The sequence below is a fragment of the Folsomia candida genome, unplaced genomic scaffold (genome assembly GCF_002217175.1).
Source record: "Folsomia candida strain VU population unplaced genomic scaffold, ASM221717v1 Fcan01_Sc003, whole genome shotgun sequence".
Classification (NCBI taxonomy): Eukaryota; Metazoa; Arthropoda; class Collembola; order Entomobryomorpha; family Isotomidae; genus Folsomia; species Folsomia candida.
In genome coordinates, this window is record NW_019091195.1 from 3541239 (window position 1) to 3557909 (window position 16671).

General features: G+C 37.8%; 6 protein-coding genes and 1 long non-coding RNA gene across 9 annotated transcripts; 3 read left to right on the top strand and 4 right to left on the bottom strand.

The window, feature by feature from the left end:
• Positions 1–7: 7 nt before the first annotated feature.
• LOC110845387 lies at positions 8–1301 on the bottom strand. The gene is made up of 2 exons (XM_035850491.1): positions 392–1301; positions 8–319 (listed from the first exon to the last, which is right to left on the bottom strand). Exons 1-2 carry the CDS (start codon positions 903–905, stop codon positions 201–203), a joined length of 633 nt encoding a protein of 210 aa, XP_035706384.1. The 5' UTR covers positions 906–1301; the 3' UTR covers positions 8–200.
• A 61-nt stretch (positions 1302–1362) lies between these two features.
• LOC110845388 lies at positions 1363–2086 on the top strand. Its single transcript, XM_022091778.2, has 2 exons — positions 1363–1542; positions 1647–2086. Exons 1-2 carry the CDS (start codon positions 1429–1431, stop codon positions 1953–1955), a joined length of 423 nt encoding a protein of 140 aa, XP_021947470.1. The 5' UTR covers positions 1363–1428; the 3' UTR covers positions 1956–2086.
• Positions 2087–2291: 205 nt separating this feature from the next.
• LOC110846565 lies at positions 2292–3306 on the top strand. The gene is made up of 5 exons (XM_022093362.2): positions 2292–2555; positions 2645–2794; positions 2865–2953; positions 3045–3124; positions 3193–3306. The coding sequence occupies exons 1-5, from the start codon at positions 2418–2420 to the stop codon at positions 3213–3215; spliced, it is 480 nt and encodes a 159-aa protein (XP_021949054.1). The 5' UTR covers positions 2292–2417; the 3' UTR covers positions 3216–3306.
• A 1-nt stretch (position 3307) lies between these two features.
• LOC110846777 lies at positions 3308–8445 on the bottom strand. Its single transcript, XM_022093617.2, has 9 exons — positions 7072–8445; positions 5261–6982; positions 5105–5200; positions 4889–5016; positions 4516–4809; positions 4299–4431; positions 4069–4187; positions 3763–3999; positions 3308–3695 (listed from the first exon to the last, which is right to left on the bottom strand). Exons 1-9 carry the CDS (start codon positions 7490–7492, stop codon positions 3408–3410), a joined length of 3438 nt encoding a protein of 1145 aa, XP_021949309.1. The 5' UTR covers positions 7493–8445; the 3' UTR covers positions 3308–3407.
• On the top strand, positions 8281–10260 carry LOC110847805. Of its 2 annotated transcripts, none has more exons than XR_004834519.1 (4): positions 8281–8295; positions 8435–9530; positions 9611–9689; positions 9779–10260. It is a non-coding gene; the product is annotated as an uncharacterized LOC110847805 (long non-coding RNA). The 2 variants fall into 2 exon arrangements; XR_002547696.2 differs by lacking the exon at positions 8281–8295 and having other exon boundaries at positions 8973–8987; positions 9084–9530.
• A 1-nt stretch (position 10261) lies between these two features.
• On the bottom strand, positions 10262–15030 carry LOC110847803 (dual specificity mitogen-activated protein kinase kinase 7). 2 transcript variants are annotated; one of them, XR_002547695.2, is made up of 12 exons: positions 14659–15030; positions 14396–14571; positions 14191–14304; positions 13963–14096; positions 13734–13874; positions 13524–13653; positions 13279–13448; positions 13141–13201; positions 12706–13067; positions 12488–12634; positions 11967–12046; positions 10262–11827 (listed from the first exon to the last, which is right to left on the bottom strand). XR_002547695.2 is itself a non-coding variant. In XM_022094809.2 (11 exons), the coding sequence occupies exons 1-11, from the start codon at positions 14693–14695 to the stop codon at positions 11788–11790; spliced, it is 1512 nt and encodes a 503-aa protein (XP_021950501.1). In that variant the 5' UTR covers positions 14696–15028; the 3' UTR covers positions 10262–11787. The 2 variants fall into 2 exon arrangements, 1 of the variants encoding a protein (XP_021950501.1); XM_022094809.2 differs by lacking the exon at positions 11967–12046 and having other exon boundaries at positions 14659–15028.
• Positions 15031–15172: 142 nt separating this feature from the next.
• On the bottom strand, positions 15173–15827 carry LOC110847804 (histone H2A, sperm). Its single transcript, XM_022094810.2, has one exon. It carries the CDS (start codon positions 15682–15684, stop codon positions 15280–15282), a length of 405 nt encoding a protein of 134 aa, XP_021950502.1. The 5' UTR covers positions 15685–15827; the 3' UTR covers positions 15173–15279.
• Positions 15828–16671: the final 844 nt, after the last annotated feature.

The window sequence follows — 16671 nt, forward strand, 5'->3', positions numbered from 1 at the left end:
GAGGGAATCAATTTAGCATTGGTATTTTTATTTAATATGATAATCTGATATTTATCGGTATTAACAAAACCATCAATTATCAACATTCAACATTATCTACATATTGGTAATAAGATGATACGATTGACAATAATATTGTGTAAGCAGAAAGCTGATCAATGTATCAATAACGACTTTAAACATATATGTATACGTGCATATTACAAGTAATGCAGAACAGAGTAGTATAATAAATCACGATTCAAATTCTCCGGCATATCTAGGAAATTGGCTTCCAATTTTCTTTTCAAGCTGGCCATGCAGTTTTTTCCAGTGGCTCCTAAAAAATAAATATTTTGTACCAATCATGTATGTATACATGATGTAATGAATGACTTCAAACCGTACTTACCAAGAACGTTACACCAATACTTTGTTTTATTTGTTACAATGCTGAGCTTGCTTTGTTCAGGTATGGGCTCCACAATAATTTCTGGAGTGATCACTTTATTTAGTTCCATCAGTTCCATATCCAACATCTTGGATTCCTCAATAAATTGCAGATTCCAGGATTCACTCTCACAGAAATATTGCCTCATTTCATGCTTAATTTCTGCGTTTGATTTCAAGACGTTTCGAATCCTCTGTTGTAATTCGACTCCTCTTTCTTCAAGGGATTGGAGATCACTTGAAATTATTCCATTATCGAAAGTATTTTCGTTTCCAGATTGGACGCTGACATCGACGATAGTTTCTGGATTGTTGGTGATGTGGTAATTGGTGTTATTACGCTGGTTATCCAAGTTTTCTCTAATTACAAGAGTGGATTGCTCCAGACGTCGAAGTTCTTGGGCAAGATGATGAATGGTTGATTGCTCCCGATTCGTGGAAACACCTCTCCAAGTGGGTGGGTTGATGGAAGGCATTTCAAATTTTGAAATTCTGAATCGAGATTAAAATTTGCAAGTCAACGATGCCGTATGCAAATCGGGTATGTAGATTTGTAGTTGAGGCAGTTAAGTATGTATCTAAGTACGCGCATACGACAAAATAAAATATGGAGTACGATTGCTCATAAAGTAATGTCTACAAGTCATTTGATAAGTTGGTCATCAGAGCAACAAATATTATTTTGTATGTGACAAACACAAATATTTCCCGAATGGCACATATAAGTCGTCTTCCGGGTTTACTTTCACCAGTACCAGGTTTGTACATAGATTCAGATCAGATTCAGATCCAAGAACTGTTTTCGTCGCATTCTACGTATCTTATTACTCAAATACAAAAATTAAACCGTGTCAATAGGTAACCATTTCAAATAAAATTCTTATCCAGCTTAAAATTCAAACATTTCCTGGTATAAATGCCCACGCTATAAATAAAACCACCTCTGACTTCATTTTGTTCTTACTCATTTCATTCTTTCTTACGCTCGCCCTTTCCACAATGACAGGATCTATGATGACACATAACTTTTCGCGTCTCACAGATTCCCAAAAATTAGATAAGCTTCTTCAAGGGTTTGACAATTTGCAATCGCAATACGATCACATCAAGCAGGTAAAAATTATTCCGGTTGCACATACTCGTACATATATTTCCCATATTTTGTTCCTTATATAGCTTTTACAGCTTATTTATTTTCACAAATATTTTTTGCACAGGATTATATTGTTCTTCTCGATGAGTGTAAACAGTTGCGGGAGGAGAACAAACGGTTGCGTCAAGCTCTGAATTTGATGAGCACCAACTGCAGAAAGGATTTTCAACAGTGCGAACTTCTGCTGCAGGAGATCGAAGAGCTGAAGGACACCGTCGCCCAGGGGAAAACTGTCCTCGAAACGTTCAAGACGAATCTGGAGGAGAAAAACGCACAACTTTCCGCAACCATCGACGCCCTCAAGAGAGAAAAGTCCAAGAAGTGTCCTTGTCTGACGTGCAGATTTCTCTCCTGGATTTCGACTAAAAAATAGCTTAATTAATTTTCAGCACTTTACTACTTGAAAATGATAGATTTAGCTTTATGTAATGCATAATAATATTTAAAATTTTAAACAATGAAGACTTTTTTACGTTTTACTAAAATAAACTTTGTAAGGTGATATTTGGTTTGTTATTTCGTCAATACGAGTTTTGCATGAAATAACATATGTAGGTAGGTAGGAAGCATTACTTCCGGATGAGAATGGAGCATAAATAAATATTATCCAACTGCCACAAACAATCGAGTGGATGACCGATTACGTTAGTCGTCTGATAAAAACGAAATAATACGTTATAGTTTAGTCACAAGTCAAATCAATGTTTTATTAGTATTATGAATACATGAAAGATTTATTTCCTGGCAGTCACGACAAATTGTCAACCGTTCGTATCATTCACCATCCTTGCCAAGACAGAACATATAATTTTTTGTTTATTCCGTCTTGAGAACAATGTCGCGGTCATCAGTTTCCGAGAAGTTTGAAAAATGCTGTGGTGATTCTGGAGAACTTAAAGAGATTCATAAACTGTTAACCGTCATTACGAACATTACCAATCATATTGAAGTTCAAAACGAGACTATCATCAAAGTAAAGATTTGCAAAAAATTTTCCTAAGCAAACTATAATATGCAGCAACATTACATATTGCAAATTGTATTAATTGAATATTTTCATAGGAAAATCAGAAACTTCAAGATGAAAATGCAAGTTTGGAGCTGCAGCTAAAATTATTGATTCAGAAGAACAAAGAGATGAATAGCGACGTCGAGCAACTCATTTTTCAAAATAAGGAATTCCGTGAATCGCTGGACCAATTCAAAAATGAGGTAATTAATAAATCCACAATTCATCATTTGGCCCTCAGCACATTTTATATTAAAATACTCAATTCTGCAGAACAATCGACTAAGAGCACAACTGAAACAACAGAACACGAAATTACGTTTGGTCATTGAGACACTGAAATCGGAAAATGCTAAACTGAGGTCGGATACACGTACTTATTTACTTATGTACATATTATTGTATTGTACATTCTTAAGGATTGATAATTTATACTTGAAATTTATGAAAAAGGTCGGATATTGACGAAGGCGTGAAAATGCTCAAGTGGACACAGGAGGATAAGAAGAAAAAGAATACATTCTGGAAAAATTGTATGGCATAACATGAAATGCGTTGTGATGCGAATCATTTTCATGCATCTAACACGATTCTTTTTCAGGGTGTCCGTCGGTGCAATCTTAAGAAACATTAGATTTTATCGGTTTTTAATAAACAATAATTATTCAAGTATTTATTTAAGTTATATTGGAAATAAATAACGTTTTATAATCAAGTGCATTTTCTATCAAACCTCATTTATTTTTCATACTTATATGTATTTGAGATAATTACAGAATTAGCAAGTATACATCCCAAAATTAAATATTTACTATATTATCGTTCGCGATTGTCCTGAATTACAAAACTCTGTGACTTCCTGTTCCTTTTTCTTTGGGCCAGGTTGCCTGCCGTCATCTCTTCGTTCCCACTCCTTCGCCTTGGTGGGGACCGGGGAAAGCCCTTGCTGGCAATCGCACTGGTCAAGGCGTTGACAATTTCCGAGGGTTGGTCATTGTCTTCCAACATGCAACGATTTAAATTAGAGTTAGCTGTAAATTTTCCACGGTTGCACTGGTCCTTGTCCTTGTCCTTGGGCGTTTTCTTTGTCGTGGTTTCGGAAATCTGTAATTAAAAGTTACAATGCGAACAGAAATAAGGAGAACAAATAAGTAAATTTATTTTCAATTACCTTTGGTTCTTGGGGGAATAGCTTTGTATTTGTGGACAATGCATGTTTAAAATCTTTGACAAAGTGAGCAATGGTGTGGAAAAATTCAATGAGTTCCTCCCCCTTCACCTCAAACATGCCAAAAAATTCTACCAATGCTTTCAAATTTTGGACTGCCCTTCCCCATTCTTCGCGAACTTGCTCATGTTTCAGAACAATGCTGTCGACATGTGACAATGATTCGGTTAAGCTGGTGAGCTGGAATATGTACATAATTTTATTATCGAAATTTAGAATACGTTAAATAAGTAAGGACCATTTACTTACGACAGTCATCTCGTCTTTTAAATCGTGTTGAGTAGCTAACATTTCTTTGCGAACAGTCTGAATTCCTTCGTCCAACTCTTGCAGCACTGTTCCCACCTCCTTCAAGGATATTTTGGACGCTTCGCCAATAAGAAAATAATTTGTTATGTATAAACAGACTTTTTGATGTCGTTTCCGGTTCCTATTATATTAGATAATAAGCGAACGACTTTTGATATATGAAACTTTACCATCGTCAATATATTCGAAATCGTCGTGAAAATTCACAGCCATCGGCATGCTGTCGCATATTTGCTTTACGATGTAGTTTAATAAATTCATTCCAGATTTGGATGACCGTTTCCTTGCTAAACGACTCAGGCTCTAAATATTTTAAATTCAAAAAAAGTATTATTGTAGATTTTAATAGTTCTCGAATTATGGATTTACAGAAACGAGTTAATTCACCTGAATTTGAAACCCTTTAACTTCCTTCCCATTTTTAACAAACTGATTGACCACTGTTAAAACAAATTGCAAGATTATACGAAATTTTTCAGAGTTTTTAATCGAATTAATCGCTCCTTCCAAGATCGTTATTTTTAGCTGTATAGGACTAATGGCGTCATTAAAGTTGTGGAGAAAGTTGAGAGCGTTCAATTTATCGCTCAGTCGAGGAATTTCTACCAAAGACTTCATGATTTTGTAACATTCTGGCAAATTGCTGCATTGCTGATCATTCAAACTAGAAAATTTGAGTTCCTGCAAATTTTAGAATACATATGACTTAAGTCTCAAAGCCGTTAATTACTTCCAGTTTCTATAAATCAAAATAAAATACCTCATTATTATCCTTTGGAATCATTTGTAACAGCACCTGAACGTGTTCAGTGTCTATTTTCTCTTTATTTAAGGTCTTTATTGCTTCAGGTATCATGGGATTTTCTTGTAATTTTCGCCCTCCGATTTCTAACATAAGTAGCAAGAATCAAGTATTAATCTGTTGCTAAAAATAAAATCGCCTATTTAAAAGCACGAAACTCTTTATTTTTCTTGCCTATGGCTTTCTTCAGCTTGGGACTCAAAGACATGATCGGATCCCGAATATTTTGTGAGATACTGCTGCTACCAATAATGCTCATGCGTCTATTTTCTGAAATAGGCCATAAAATTATTTTTAAAATTAATCAATTAAAAATTACTTAATTAATACCATTTTCAGGTTGTTCCATGCTAGAAAAATTCTGCTCCAAGAATGCCACGTCCAAATGAAGTTTTAATTTCAAGTCGGTCCCTCCCAAGGTGTGAAATATGGTTTCGCTGTATCGTCGCTCGTCCAAGGGCACGACGGGAAGAGAGGAGTATGCACCAGCGCTTGTGTCGACCTCTGCGGACGGCATGGGTGGAGGAGGAGGTGGTACAAATGGAGGTGGGGACTCGTCATCCTCCTCATCATCCGGAGACTGGCTCAGAGTAGCGGGGGCTGCTGATGGTACTTCCGGAAGTTGGGTTGGGGTCGAGGAGGACGACTCCTCCAGCAACAGCAAACATTCCTCCACGTTCTCAAAAGTGGGATATATTATTGAAGTGCTTACAAAGTTGACATGATTTGTCTCAGAAATGGTTTCTGTCACAATGTCCACCATTTGCTGATAGAGACACTCTGGAATTCTGTGGATTTCGCCGTTTGTTGATTGTTGAGATTTGTCCTCTTTCATGCATTTATTCTCGGATAAATTTGTGTCATCTTCAGCTTTTTCTACGTCGTACAGAAAGGCGAATTCATCTTGTATCTTCTGGTCCATGTCAGCAGAGACTGGAATGTTTTTTGGGGAGGTTTGCTGAGGTGACTCTTCAATGTTGTGAAAGGGGGACGTCTGAATTTTGAATTTGGTTGAAGGTTCCTCTTCGATCCATGGTCGAATTGGTACATCAATTTTTGGGACAGGAACGCCGAACTGGAGTGCCGAGGTTTTAGAGTCGTTCGTCTCAACATTAGGCTGTTGAGCAATGTTATGAACTAGGAGCAATTCGGTTGCTTCATCCTCTGTCGAACTTATCGACGAATCTTCTTCTGACCAGTGGCATTGAGCCAGAGGTGTTCCGGATGCCAATTTGATCACGGAAAGTGAAGTTGGTGGCGGTGGACTTGAAGGTCTCACTTTGTTCTTGGGTTTCTGAGCAGATTGCTGTGAAACTGGAAAGTTGGCATGTTGTACTATGCATTCGTCCACAATATCAGGTTTGATGGGTAGTTGTTTGTACTGCTTTGGAATTTGCTTGGTGGACTGGTGATTTTTTTGAAATTTTTTGACAGACTTTTGAGCATTAATTGTCTCAACTGTTTTAATTTCATTCGTTTCAAGAGGTATAATTAATGACTCATCAGAATCCAAAATTTGCATTGTTTCAAAAATTAGTGGTGTGTCAAAATATTCAAATTCTGAAGAAGATTCTGATATGGAACTTCCCTGTCGGATTAGTGTGGATCGAGGTTTGGGAATTGGTGTGGCGATTGTGACCTCCTCGTCCGATGTCACACTTTTGTCACACATGTTTCTTAAATCTTGAAGCTCAAATGTCGGTCTTGGAGCCTGAGGCTGTGGAGGTGGAGGAATTTTTGAACGAGAAACGCGTGGACGAGGTGTCGGATGATTAAGCGTTGGTAGTTCCTTTGTTGAACGTTTAATTCGTGGTTTCATAGTGGGCGAAGGAGGAGGAGGAGGCATCGTAGAGGCGTTGTGGTCAGTTTCTTCAAAAGATGCAGGAATTAATTGAGCTGGACTTGGGGGAGAATTTAGCAATGTATTCAACTCGTAATTATAAACATTCTCCTTGTCTCCTCCAACTTTTCCCCCAGGCGTCAGTTTGGACAGCACGTTCTTAATGCTACCTAATATACCACCATTACCCATGTTACCGTTCCGGGTCAATGCTGCAAAAGATAATAGGATATTTTTAAATTATGTATGAAATTACATATACTACCAACACATTATGCATGATTATCCAATAAATTGGTACCTTTGTGTGAGGAACTTGGCCTTAATGAACTTCCGACTGGTAGACTGAAAGACAGTTGAAGACTTTCTTGTCTTAATTCCTCTAAATATTTCTGGTTTTCTGCCCTATTCTCAGCACTCAATCGAAGCGTTTCGTTGATTTTCTCCTTAAGCTTGGAACTCTCGTGTAGAATTTTTTCCACATCAACGTTCAACAATGCTCTTGATTGGATAAGAGGGGGGACATCAATCGGCGACCCTTTCCATCCACGGGAAGCCGTGGCACTTGTGGAACCACAAGGACGAATGTTTTTAATAATTTTTGCATTCCTTTTTTTAATTTCGAGCGTATTTGTCTCAAGGGTCCTTAGCGTTTGTTCAATATACTCCAAAGGGCTGCTCTCCGAGTCTTCACTTTGAGATCCGAGTTCTGGAGGTGCCATTTTGCTCTAATTTTTTGATATGGGATCCTTAGACTGAATCAAATGTGTTAATTTGACCAACGTTAGCAAGCAAATGAAGTCTTGAAAACGGTCAACGAGTTTCTGTGTCAGTCAGGTAATCGGTAAGTTGTATGCATGTTGTTTGTTGACCATTATGGTGACACAATTTGTCACACTATAAATAGAATGTCTGAATTTCATTGTGATTTTTCCAAATCGCCCTCCTTCAGTCGATCGAAAGATATGCAAATGTGTATATTTCGGAAAGATAATACACGGAGTGCAAATACTCAAGTACGGAGAAAATCCTTCCGTATTTGTTTAATCTGTTGTTCTTCCGTCAGCCCAATAGCTGTTGTAATGTTGCATGAAAACCGAGTGAATTACCTACTTATTTTTGCTTTACTTGCCCCACTTAACGAATTCTGTGATTTTTAGATGAATCATACAACTCTGCGTGTTAATGTACCCGATGTACACACCTCATCATTATCCGTATAACACCTACATAATAAAGTTTCATAACCTGAAATGCAATATTTCAAAACATAAGACTACGTATTTATTACGCACTCCACTAATGAACGGATTTTTTTGCAATATTCTATTAACTTGCTGATCTTTAATTTGCATTTTAATCACTTGACTCCACATCCACTCCCGAAAAGTACTGCTATAATGGTTGACTGTATGTATTTAGCAGTCTAAATGTCAGTAAATGTAGATGAAGCGTAAAAAGTAGAACATTTTCATTAATACTTGCACAAATCTTTCATATTCTGTCCATGTCATGGCTGTAAAAGGTTGTCAATTGTTCTCTTTAAATTAAACTGTTTTCTGCTTTGACAATATTTAACAACGCACAAGAAATATGTGTGCAACTCGAAATGAAGGTAGTTTTCCGGGGTACTGTCTCATAACTTGTGTATTTTTGGTGCACAGATTTGTTCACCAAGTGACAGGATTACGACAAGAAGACGAGAAGAACCCTGAACATGAATTCGTGGACGCTTCTCTGTTCTCAAGAGCGCTGTTCTGGGTCAGCCCAGTCCTCAATTTCCACACCCTCCTTTTTGGCATCGCTTTTGGACTCATCCCGCTAGCCGCGCTGTGGGTGTTGTGGCTTTATCCTCCTGGAAAGTACTACTTCAAGGCACCCCCTCCTCCCGACTACGTGGGTCACACCGTCATGAACATCACCGCCAGGGAGAGAGGCGAGGCTGATGCATTTTTGTGGTGAAGCCAAGCATACGTTAAAAGTGACGAAGAATACACGAAATAATAATGTGCGACGCAATTTGTAATGTTTAACAGAAGCAAATGTGAATTATTTACAGACAACAAATTCCAGCCAAGATTATGATGTGTATGTATGTCAAATAAATCACTCTATAAAGTCAGAACGAATATGTAAGTGTGTCGTAAATAATATTGAACTCTAGCTTCTTATTACAGACTGTAATTTACAGTACATTGTACAAGATATATTAAATATGTGAGTAATTGAATTTCCATTGCATGCATGCATACATTTTATTTACTCGTAAAAGATTGTTTACATATTTGAAACGCTATTATTCTGACCCAGCAGCAGCTTTGTGAGTAATAAAAAGTCGGTCCTGCGTCGTGTCAAGGAATGAACTAGAACTTCCACACGGCCCTTTAAGACAGACACCCAGTCGACGTCGCTGATTGGTCACTCGGAGGCAAAAACCGTGTGCAAATTTCGATTCCAGGCGGTTTTTGCAGACGAAACCTTACTTCCAAGTGCGGATTGTAACATGGGTGCACACGGCACCTTCGTCACATCCACTTTTAAAGGAGCATTGTACAGCATTGAGCTCAATTGCGAATTCACATTCAATTCAACATCAACTCCACATAGATATTTACATACGTCGTTGATCCTATCGCATTGTCTCAATTTGCATAGCTTGGGTATCCGTATTCTACAAGAGGTCAAAAATCTTGCATTGTTGTAACTTTAGCTGGGCGTGTTTTACTTCGTGTAATATTCAAAAACGTACTCGTCACTACTGTAAGTTGGATTTATTTTTTGTAATCTTTTTCATGTTTGTAATTTTGAAAGTGTGAATAATTATTTCTATTTAATTTCAGCTGCCTACAAAAAGTACCTCAGCTCTTGATTTTAATCAAACCGATCTAAAGAAAATTGACAGAAACATGCCGTTAGCTGGTAAGATCCATATTTATTTATGACTCACTTTATGCACAATTCATAATATTCATATAGGTTTCTTATTAAATGTTTGCATTATTTTTCAGCCAAGGATTGCGGTTGCAAAAGCGGAGGGGTGTGTTCTTGCGGGGATAACTGTGCGTGTTCCACCCCCTGCAAATGCAAGTCGGGAGGAGATTGTACCTGCGGCCCGGATTGTAAGTGCTCTGAAGTTGGATCTGTTGTTGCTGGTGGGTGTGGTTGCAAAACGGGTGGGACGTGCTCTTGCGGCGATAATTGTAAATGCGCCCCTGCTAAAGTCGAAGGATGTGCTTGTCAATCAGGAGGAACGTGCACCTGCACCGACTGCAAGTGTACAGCGTCGAAATCTGCATGTTGTCAAGGGGGAAAGTGCTGCTAAATACAGAAATCACTCACTCACGGTACGATGATGATGGAACATTTTATTATTTTTGCAAACTTTGTATTCAGTACTGCACCCAGTGCAGTTTAGTAATAATTTTGATTAGTAATGCTTATTCATGATTGAAGATCTATGGGAAATAAAAATGGTACATAAAAAGATGAACTTTTATAGTTTATCATTGTTTATTTGAACTCATCGGAGCACTTTTCTCAAGTTGTAGATTCCAGCAAACATGATATTTTTAAAACATTTTCAAATGGCATAGCAAATTGTTGGTATATAATTATTACTCGCAGCACTTCTTTACCACCTTTCATTCATACTATTTGATTTCGTCATAATTTTCATGAACCTTTACTGGCCCAATCGTCATATCAATCAAAATGTCACTTTATATAGCGAGGTAATGTATGATAACAATAATAATAAGTAGGTCATAACAAATGGAGGATAATCGTCAAATCGTGAACGTTTCACAACCCATATCAATTAACAGGATACCCTACTAAATTGTAATTATTGAATTTAAACGCTGATGGATACTGCGTAAATACGTGGTTCATGTCAATATTATTGAATATGAGGAATACATCGAAAATCGTCTTCTTATTTAAGTAGTTTCAATCTTATAATACATATTATTATTCCTAATAAAGGGTAAAATTGTCTTAACTTTTATTTCGTCCTGCGACGATGCAGAAAGCACTAAATCGTTGGCAGTTTCAATTCTGGTAAAATGAGTTTTGAATTAAAACTGGAAATGAAGGGTTCGTTAAATATTCAATAACCACAATACACCGCATCTGATACACTTATCGGCTACCAGCGCAGCGGCTCGTTACAGTAAAATCAGCAGTTTTAAAAATAACTGAAATGATTACGATATGCAAAACTGTGGTAAGGTAGTCTTATAGCATTTTTATAGATATTTCTCAAAGTGCAGGATCCTATATAGTTACGAGTTGTGACTAATACATTTGTTTTGTTTTTAAATGGTTGTACATTTGACACTGAACTATTCAAGATATAATATATGTATTAACCATACGCGATGGATTCATCTATTATTTGATAATATGCGGTTCTAATAATAATTCGTGATTTAGCTATTGACCGACGGAAGTTTAAAAACTATATGTTCGACAATGATAAAAATTGACACTTTCGATTTGGACGCTTAATTCAATTCGTTAATGTTATGTCCGTCAGTTCTATCTTAAACAATTAATACTTTAGATTACAAAGAATAACACAGTGCGGAAATCATGAAAAAGGAAGTATATAAATTCTGTAATCCTTATTTGAGCGATCGTACTTGCCCACATACTTTTGACATCATTAGTATTACCATCATAAATTAAAAACAATTGCGAGTGACATTAAAAACAAAATAATAAGTTTAACAAAATACAATTCTGGTGCAGATAAAACATTAATAACCACGTCCTGAAGTGGTCATCTCAACGATTTTTTTTGTATTACTATGTAATTATTACTATTATTACGCGTCATATCAGTCAAGTGACTCCACCATCGTTTCTTTTTGCGAAGTGAGACATTGTCTTTTGTAGATTAGACTTTTGTTTGATTTTTCTTAATTAATGCTGCTTTTTTTCACGACGTATTTCCAGAAAATCATTGGGAGAATGTACAGATAAATAAAATTCAATTCCCGTGTCCATATTATATTCAACAACTGCTGTTGTAGCAAAGTAAAACGGCACGCAGTCTGCAAAATTAACAACATAAAAAAATTAAACAAAAAAAACAAGCCAATTCTAAACCAATAAGCAAAATTCAGACGAGGAATGAGATTTATGTACTGTATCAATAGTTTTCAGTGAATGTCATCTTCATCAATAACCAACCTGCATTATTGGCATTTTTAAGTCATTCCAAGAAGTATCCATGCAAGGAAAATAAAAGTCAAGATTGTTGCAATTGTTCTCTGAAATATGAAATATGGCAGATTAGCCATGGAATACAGATTGTTTTTGTTATAAATTCACAAGATTTAGCGACAGATTAGGAGAGTTTTAATTATTAGTTTAAGCAAAATCAACAGCAATAATAAAATCACAAACAAAATCTCATGCTTTCTCAAACAAAAGCCGAACCGCAGCAGCAAACGTTGAAAATTTTGAGCAGCAAGATTCAATTTGTTGCAAGTTAGTATTCTATAGCATAAATAAATACCGGAAATATGGCTGATGGTACATAATTATGGTTTCACTATTGAATTAATTGTGAAATATTAGCACTACTCCTATTTTATTACCCCATCACAACAAATAGATCAATGAGAATTCAATGCGGATTATTTGACGAAAATTCAAAAAACCGTTTTCTAGTTGGTTCTGGGGTGAAAAATAGTCGCGAACAAAAATACCTCCGTATTGGTGGGGGACCATCAGGAGATGGACTGGACATGGACACTGACGTTGGGCTGGGACTGGTCAAGTTGTTTCCACTACTCGAGCTGCTGCTGTTGGTTGGCGTCCTCAGTCCATCAGATCCGGATGACATACGACTAAGTCTATGAAAAAAAATAGTTTACTTAAATACAAAACAATAATTAACTAAAAATTGGTTTGCAGGTGTATTAACCTTGGAGGAGGCTCTGGTGGGATTGAATTATTTGGGCTTGGCGTCCCAGGGGTCGACGGCGTCGGAGTTCTCAAGTTTGGTGACGGTAAACTGAACTCTTCATACCTACTGGGCCGAGTTCCTGGCGTCGTGACGAAAGTATTCGATCCAGATGGAGATGGTGACCCAGCGGTAGAGGATCTCAACATACGGCCGGAATGACGTCCAATATTTGATTGAAATGACAAAGAGTTGGAAACGGGATGCTTTTGTGGGACAACAAGATTGTACCAAGTGCGAACGTCTACCGCACTCCTCTCACTTCGTTTGATGAAGGGATGGTTCAGCAATATTTTGTACTTGGGTCTCTGCTTGAAATCTTTCTGTAGGATACAAAAAAGCACAACATTATTAAAAACACTATTTTCGTAAGGAAATAAATATAAGAACCTTTACCTGAAGGCATAAGTTAACAAAACTGCAGAATTCTTCAGAAAAATTCATATCAGAAGGTAGACTAGATAAAAAAATGGAAAATTAATTGAATTTGATATTTCTGTATGTGAAAACCACCTTGTTTGTTGAATAGCTAACCTAGGAGGATCAACTCTGAGAATTTTTGTCATCACTTCAAAATCTGTGTGGCAATCACCGTATGGAAATTTACTTGTAGCAAGTTCAACAAGAGTGATACCAAGGCTCCAGACGTCAGCACGAATGTCATAATTGGGGTTTGATGGATCTGGGGGATCGATTCTTTCCGGCTAAAGAAAAGAGTGTTTTAATTAAATCAAACACAAAGTCTAATCATATTGATACATAATTTTAATAATTCTTACAGCCATATATCCAGTGCAACCAGCAGAACGGGTTTTAGCTTTCGAATCAACAAGCCGACCGGAAATTCCAAAATCGCATAGTTTTACGTTTCCCTTTTCATCAAGCAAGATATTCGACGGTTTGACATCCCTACACACACGGCAACGTAAGATTCATATATTAATCATTTGTCATATGAATATTCGTACATATGGAAATGAATCTATTACCTGTGGATAACACCATGGTTCTCTTTAAGGTAGTTAAGCGCCTTCACCGTAGCCATTGCTACTTTCCCTAAAATTGATTCTGGAATGGGTTTCTTTAGTCGCTTTAGTAGTTTATCCATGCAGGTTTGCATCATTTCCATACTGAAATATACATAGTAAACAAACATTAAATATTCATTTTTCAGCATGTTGGGATTTGGGTGGAATTGGAACTATTGTGCTAACATACCAAATCCACACATCCGAAGCAGTGATAAAATATCCACAACATTGCACGATGAAAGGACATTTGGACTGTAATACAACTTCAAGGTCCATAATGATCCGTTTGTTCTCATCAGGGTTGCCAGAACGTCTCATTTGCTTTACATAAAGTTGTTACATAATAACAAGGTTACACATGCAAAGCTAATCTGATTATGTATGAAATAACTTTTTGCAAGTTATTTCAACATACCTTAACGGCAACAGTATAATTTGATGGTCGGTGCGTCATTCTAACGACATGACCTGAAGTGCCTTGACCCAACTCACTGACATTCTCCATTTCATCAATCTCAGTCTTATAAACCTGGAAATTATGTAATTTATATAGTCGGTTGTCAGTATTTCTCTATTTTCCATCATTATTAAAATCTAAATTGTGTAGCATTTTGACTAACCTTGCCATTAATTGTAATCATGCCACTGCGGTTAATAATTTCTTCAAATTTTCGATCCGTTTCCGACTTTTTCTTTTCATTATCTTTCAGAATGGAACCAAAGTCGAGACCCAAATGTTTCTTTCTTGTGTTGATATCTGATCCTGTCCCTCCACCCCTCAAACTGCCCAAGTTTACTGCAAATCAATATCATTTAATCATTCACCTCATCTATTTATTAGCCTTTGCTGCACAGAATAAATTTTTAAGTAGGGAAGACTTACACATTGGCGGCAATGGGGGGCCTTGACGATGGGCCATTTTCTCCCCGATTAAAAATTAATTCGCGACAACAAACTGAATGTATAGATACGTGCAGAAAAAAGAGAATGCGATTATTCAAATTCCTCTCCTTGACTTGGCAGATTATTTGTGGTTGTGGCAGGAGTTCAGCGAGGGGGAGAGAATGGGGCGGCCAAAGGGGATGCTGTTCTCAGCCACATCCTCTCGACACACCTCTGATAAGGTACGCTCTCTCCGACGATGCGTGCTTATCCACCAGCCAGCCAGAGCGATTCACCTTGTGAGGAGGAATTTGGCACTGCAGCAACAACTGGGATTTGGCCACTTTCAACTCTCCCTCACCTCTCCTCACACCGAGTCATGTGCAGCCGCCACTTGATGGTCGTTCTCGTCTCAACACCCGCTTTGAGAATTTACTTACCTGCCCGTTCGAAAAATGTTCAAAAATCTCACCATTTATTTTACAGACTATATATATAAATTGCTCTTTGGAAGAATTGGTGGCCCTTAAAAGGGCCGTTGTTTCGTTTGGTCGTCAATAAGCAGTTCGGGCCAGGCTATTATTAGTTAATTCATTCTGCCCATGCATGAAAATCATTGATTTATGAAGATTCATCCCCCGAAGTGTCAACGGTTTTCTTCAGCTTTTTTTTCTTTTCCTTTGGCAGCAAGACGGCGTGGATGTTAGGAAGGACACCTCCCTGTGAGATCGTCACACCGTGCAGCAGCTTGTTCAACTCCTCGTCGTTCCCAATGGCCAGTTGGATATGTCGGGGCGTGATCCTTGACCGTTTGTTGCTTTGGGCCGCGTTTCCTGACAACTCCAAGACCTCTGCTGTCAAATACTCGATGACTGCGGCGATGTAGACCGAGGCACCCGCCCCGATGTGCTTGGCGTAGTGACCCATCCTCAAAAGACGATGCATTCGACCAACCGGGAACTGGAGACCTGCCCGATACGATCTGGACACTCGAGTTTTTTTCGTTTTTCCACTACGACCTGACATGGTGACGTTGACGACACGAAACAAGATCCACAATAGGCGACCTGGTCAAAGGAGTCGGCGTTGGCTCCTCTTCTTCTTGGTGATGTTCTGGAGAGAGGAAGCTGTTTTTCGTCCGGGCTGCTGCTGCGTAATGCAGGGTCGCCCCAACTGACCCCCCTTTTTATACTTGCTGGCTGAGTTGTGAGAGAGGGTTCCTGAGTTCCGGAGAATTTGCATGCATTGAAGACTTGGAGGGGTCTTAACTGAGAGACAATGAAACGAACAAAGTTCAAACATAATCTAGCAAAAGGTTCCATTTCATTTGCATCTTATGCAAATGCAATGGAACCTTTTGCAAATTACATATCTCCGTCTAATTAATTAAGTAAACTGAAAATTGCATATCGGAAGAGAACGCATTGCAAAAATTACGAATTTATTCTGCATGAAAAATAATGAAAGCGATTAACATAATCTGCAATATAAAATTGTTAGGTACATTTTGCCCTAATTTGGGTACATCTTCTGAGCAGTCCATCCAATTTGTGGATGCATAATTTCACCCTCATCAGCTCACATGAATGAAATGAAACATAATTCCCTCGTCGCTGTTGTTACTTTTGTATTGTTATGCACAAAATTAGGATTGGATTTAAAACTTTATACGTCTCATGATGTACATAGGCTAAGGTATGAATATGTACTGTTATTGGCTTTGCTTTGCCACTGCTGTTTTGTCGTGTCATCTATTTACTGCACACTTTGTACATGACTTTCTAGGTCAAGATGCAGAAATTAATGGAACAATGCGAATTGTGAGCACTTTTTGAGGCAATTGCGACATAATCAAAAACGCACGGATGTGGTGGTTCGCCGTACAACAAGTACTTACAAATGATAATTTAATAAGGGAAAAGGAGGTGGCCGACAGGTTTACTTTTGTCATGAGAAATGTCTCACTTTAAAGTGTTACTTCCATCTCGTGTACCTCATTACCTATCACATCGC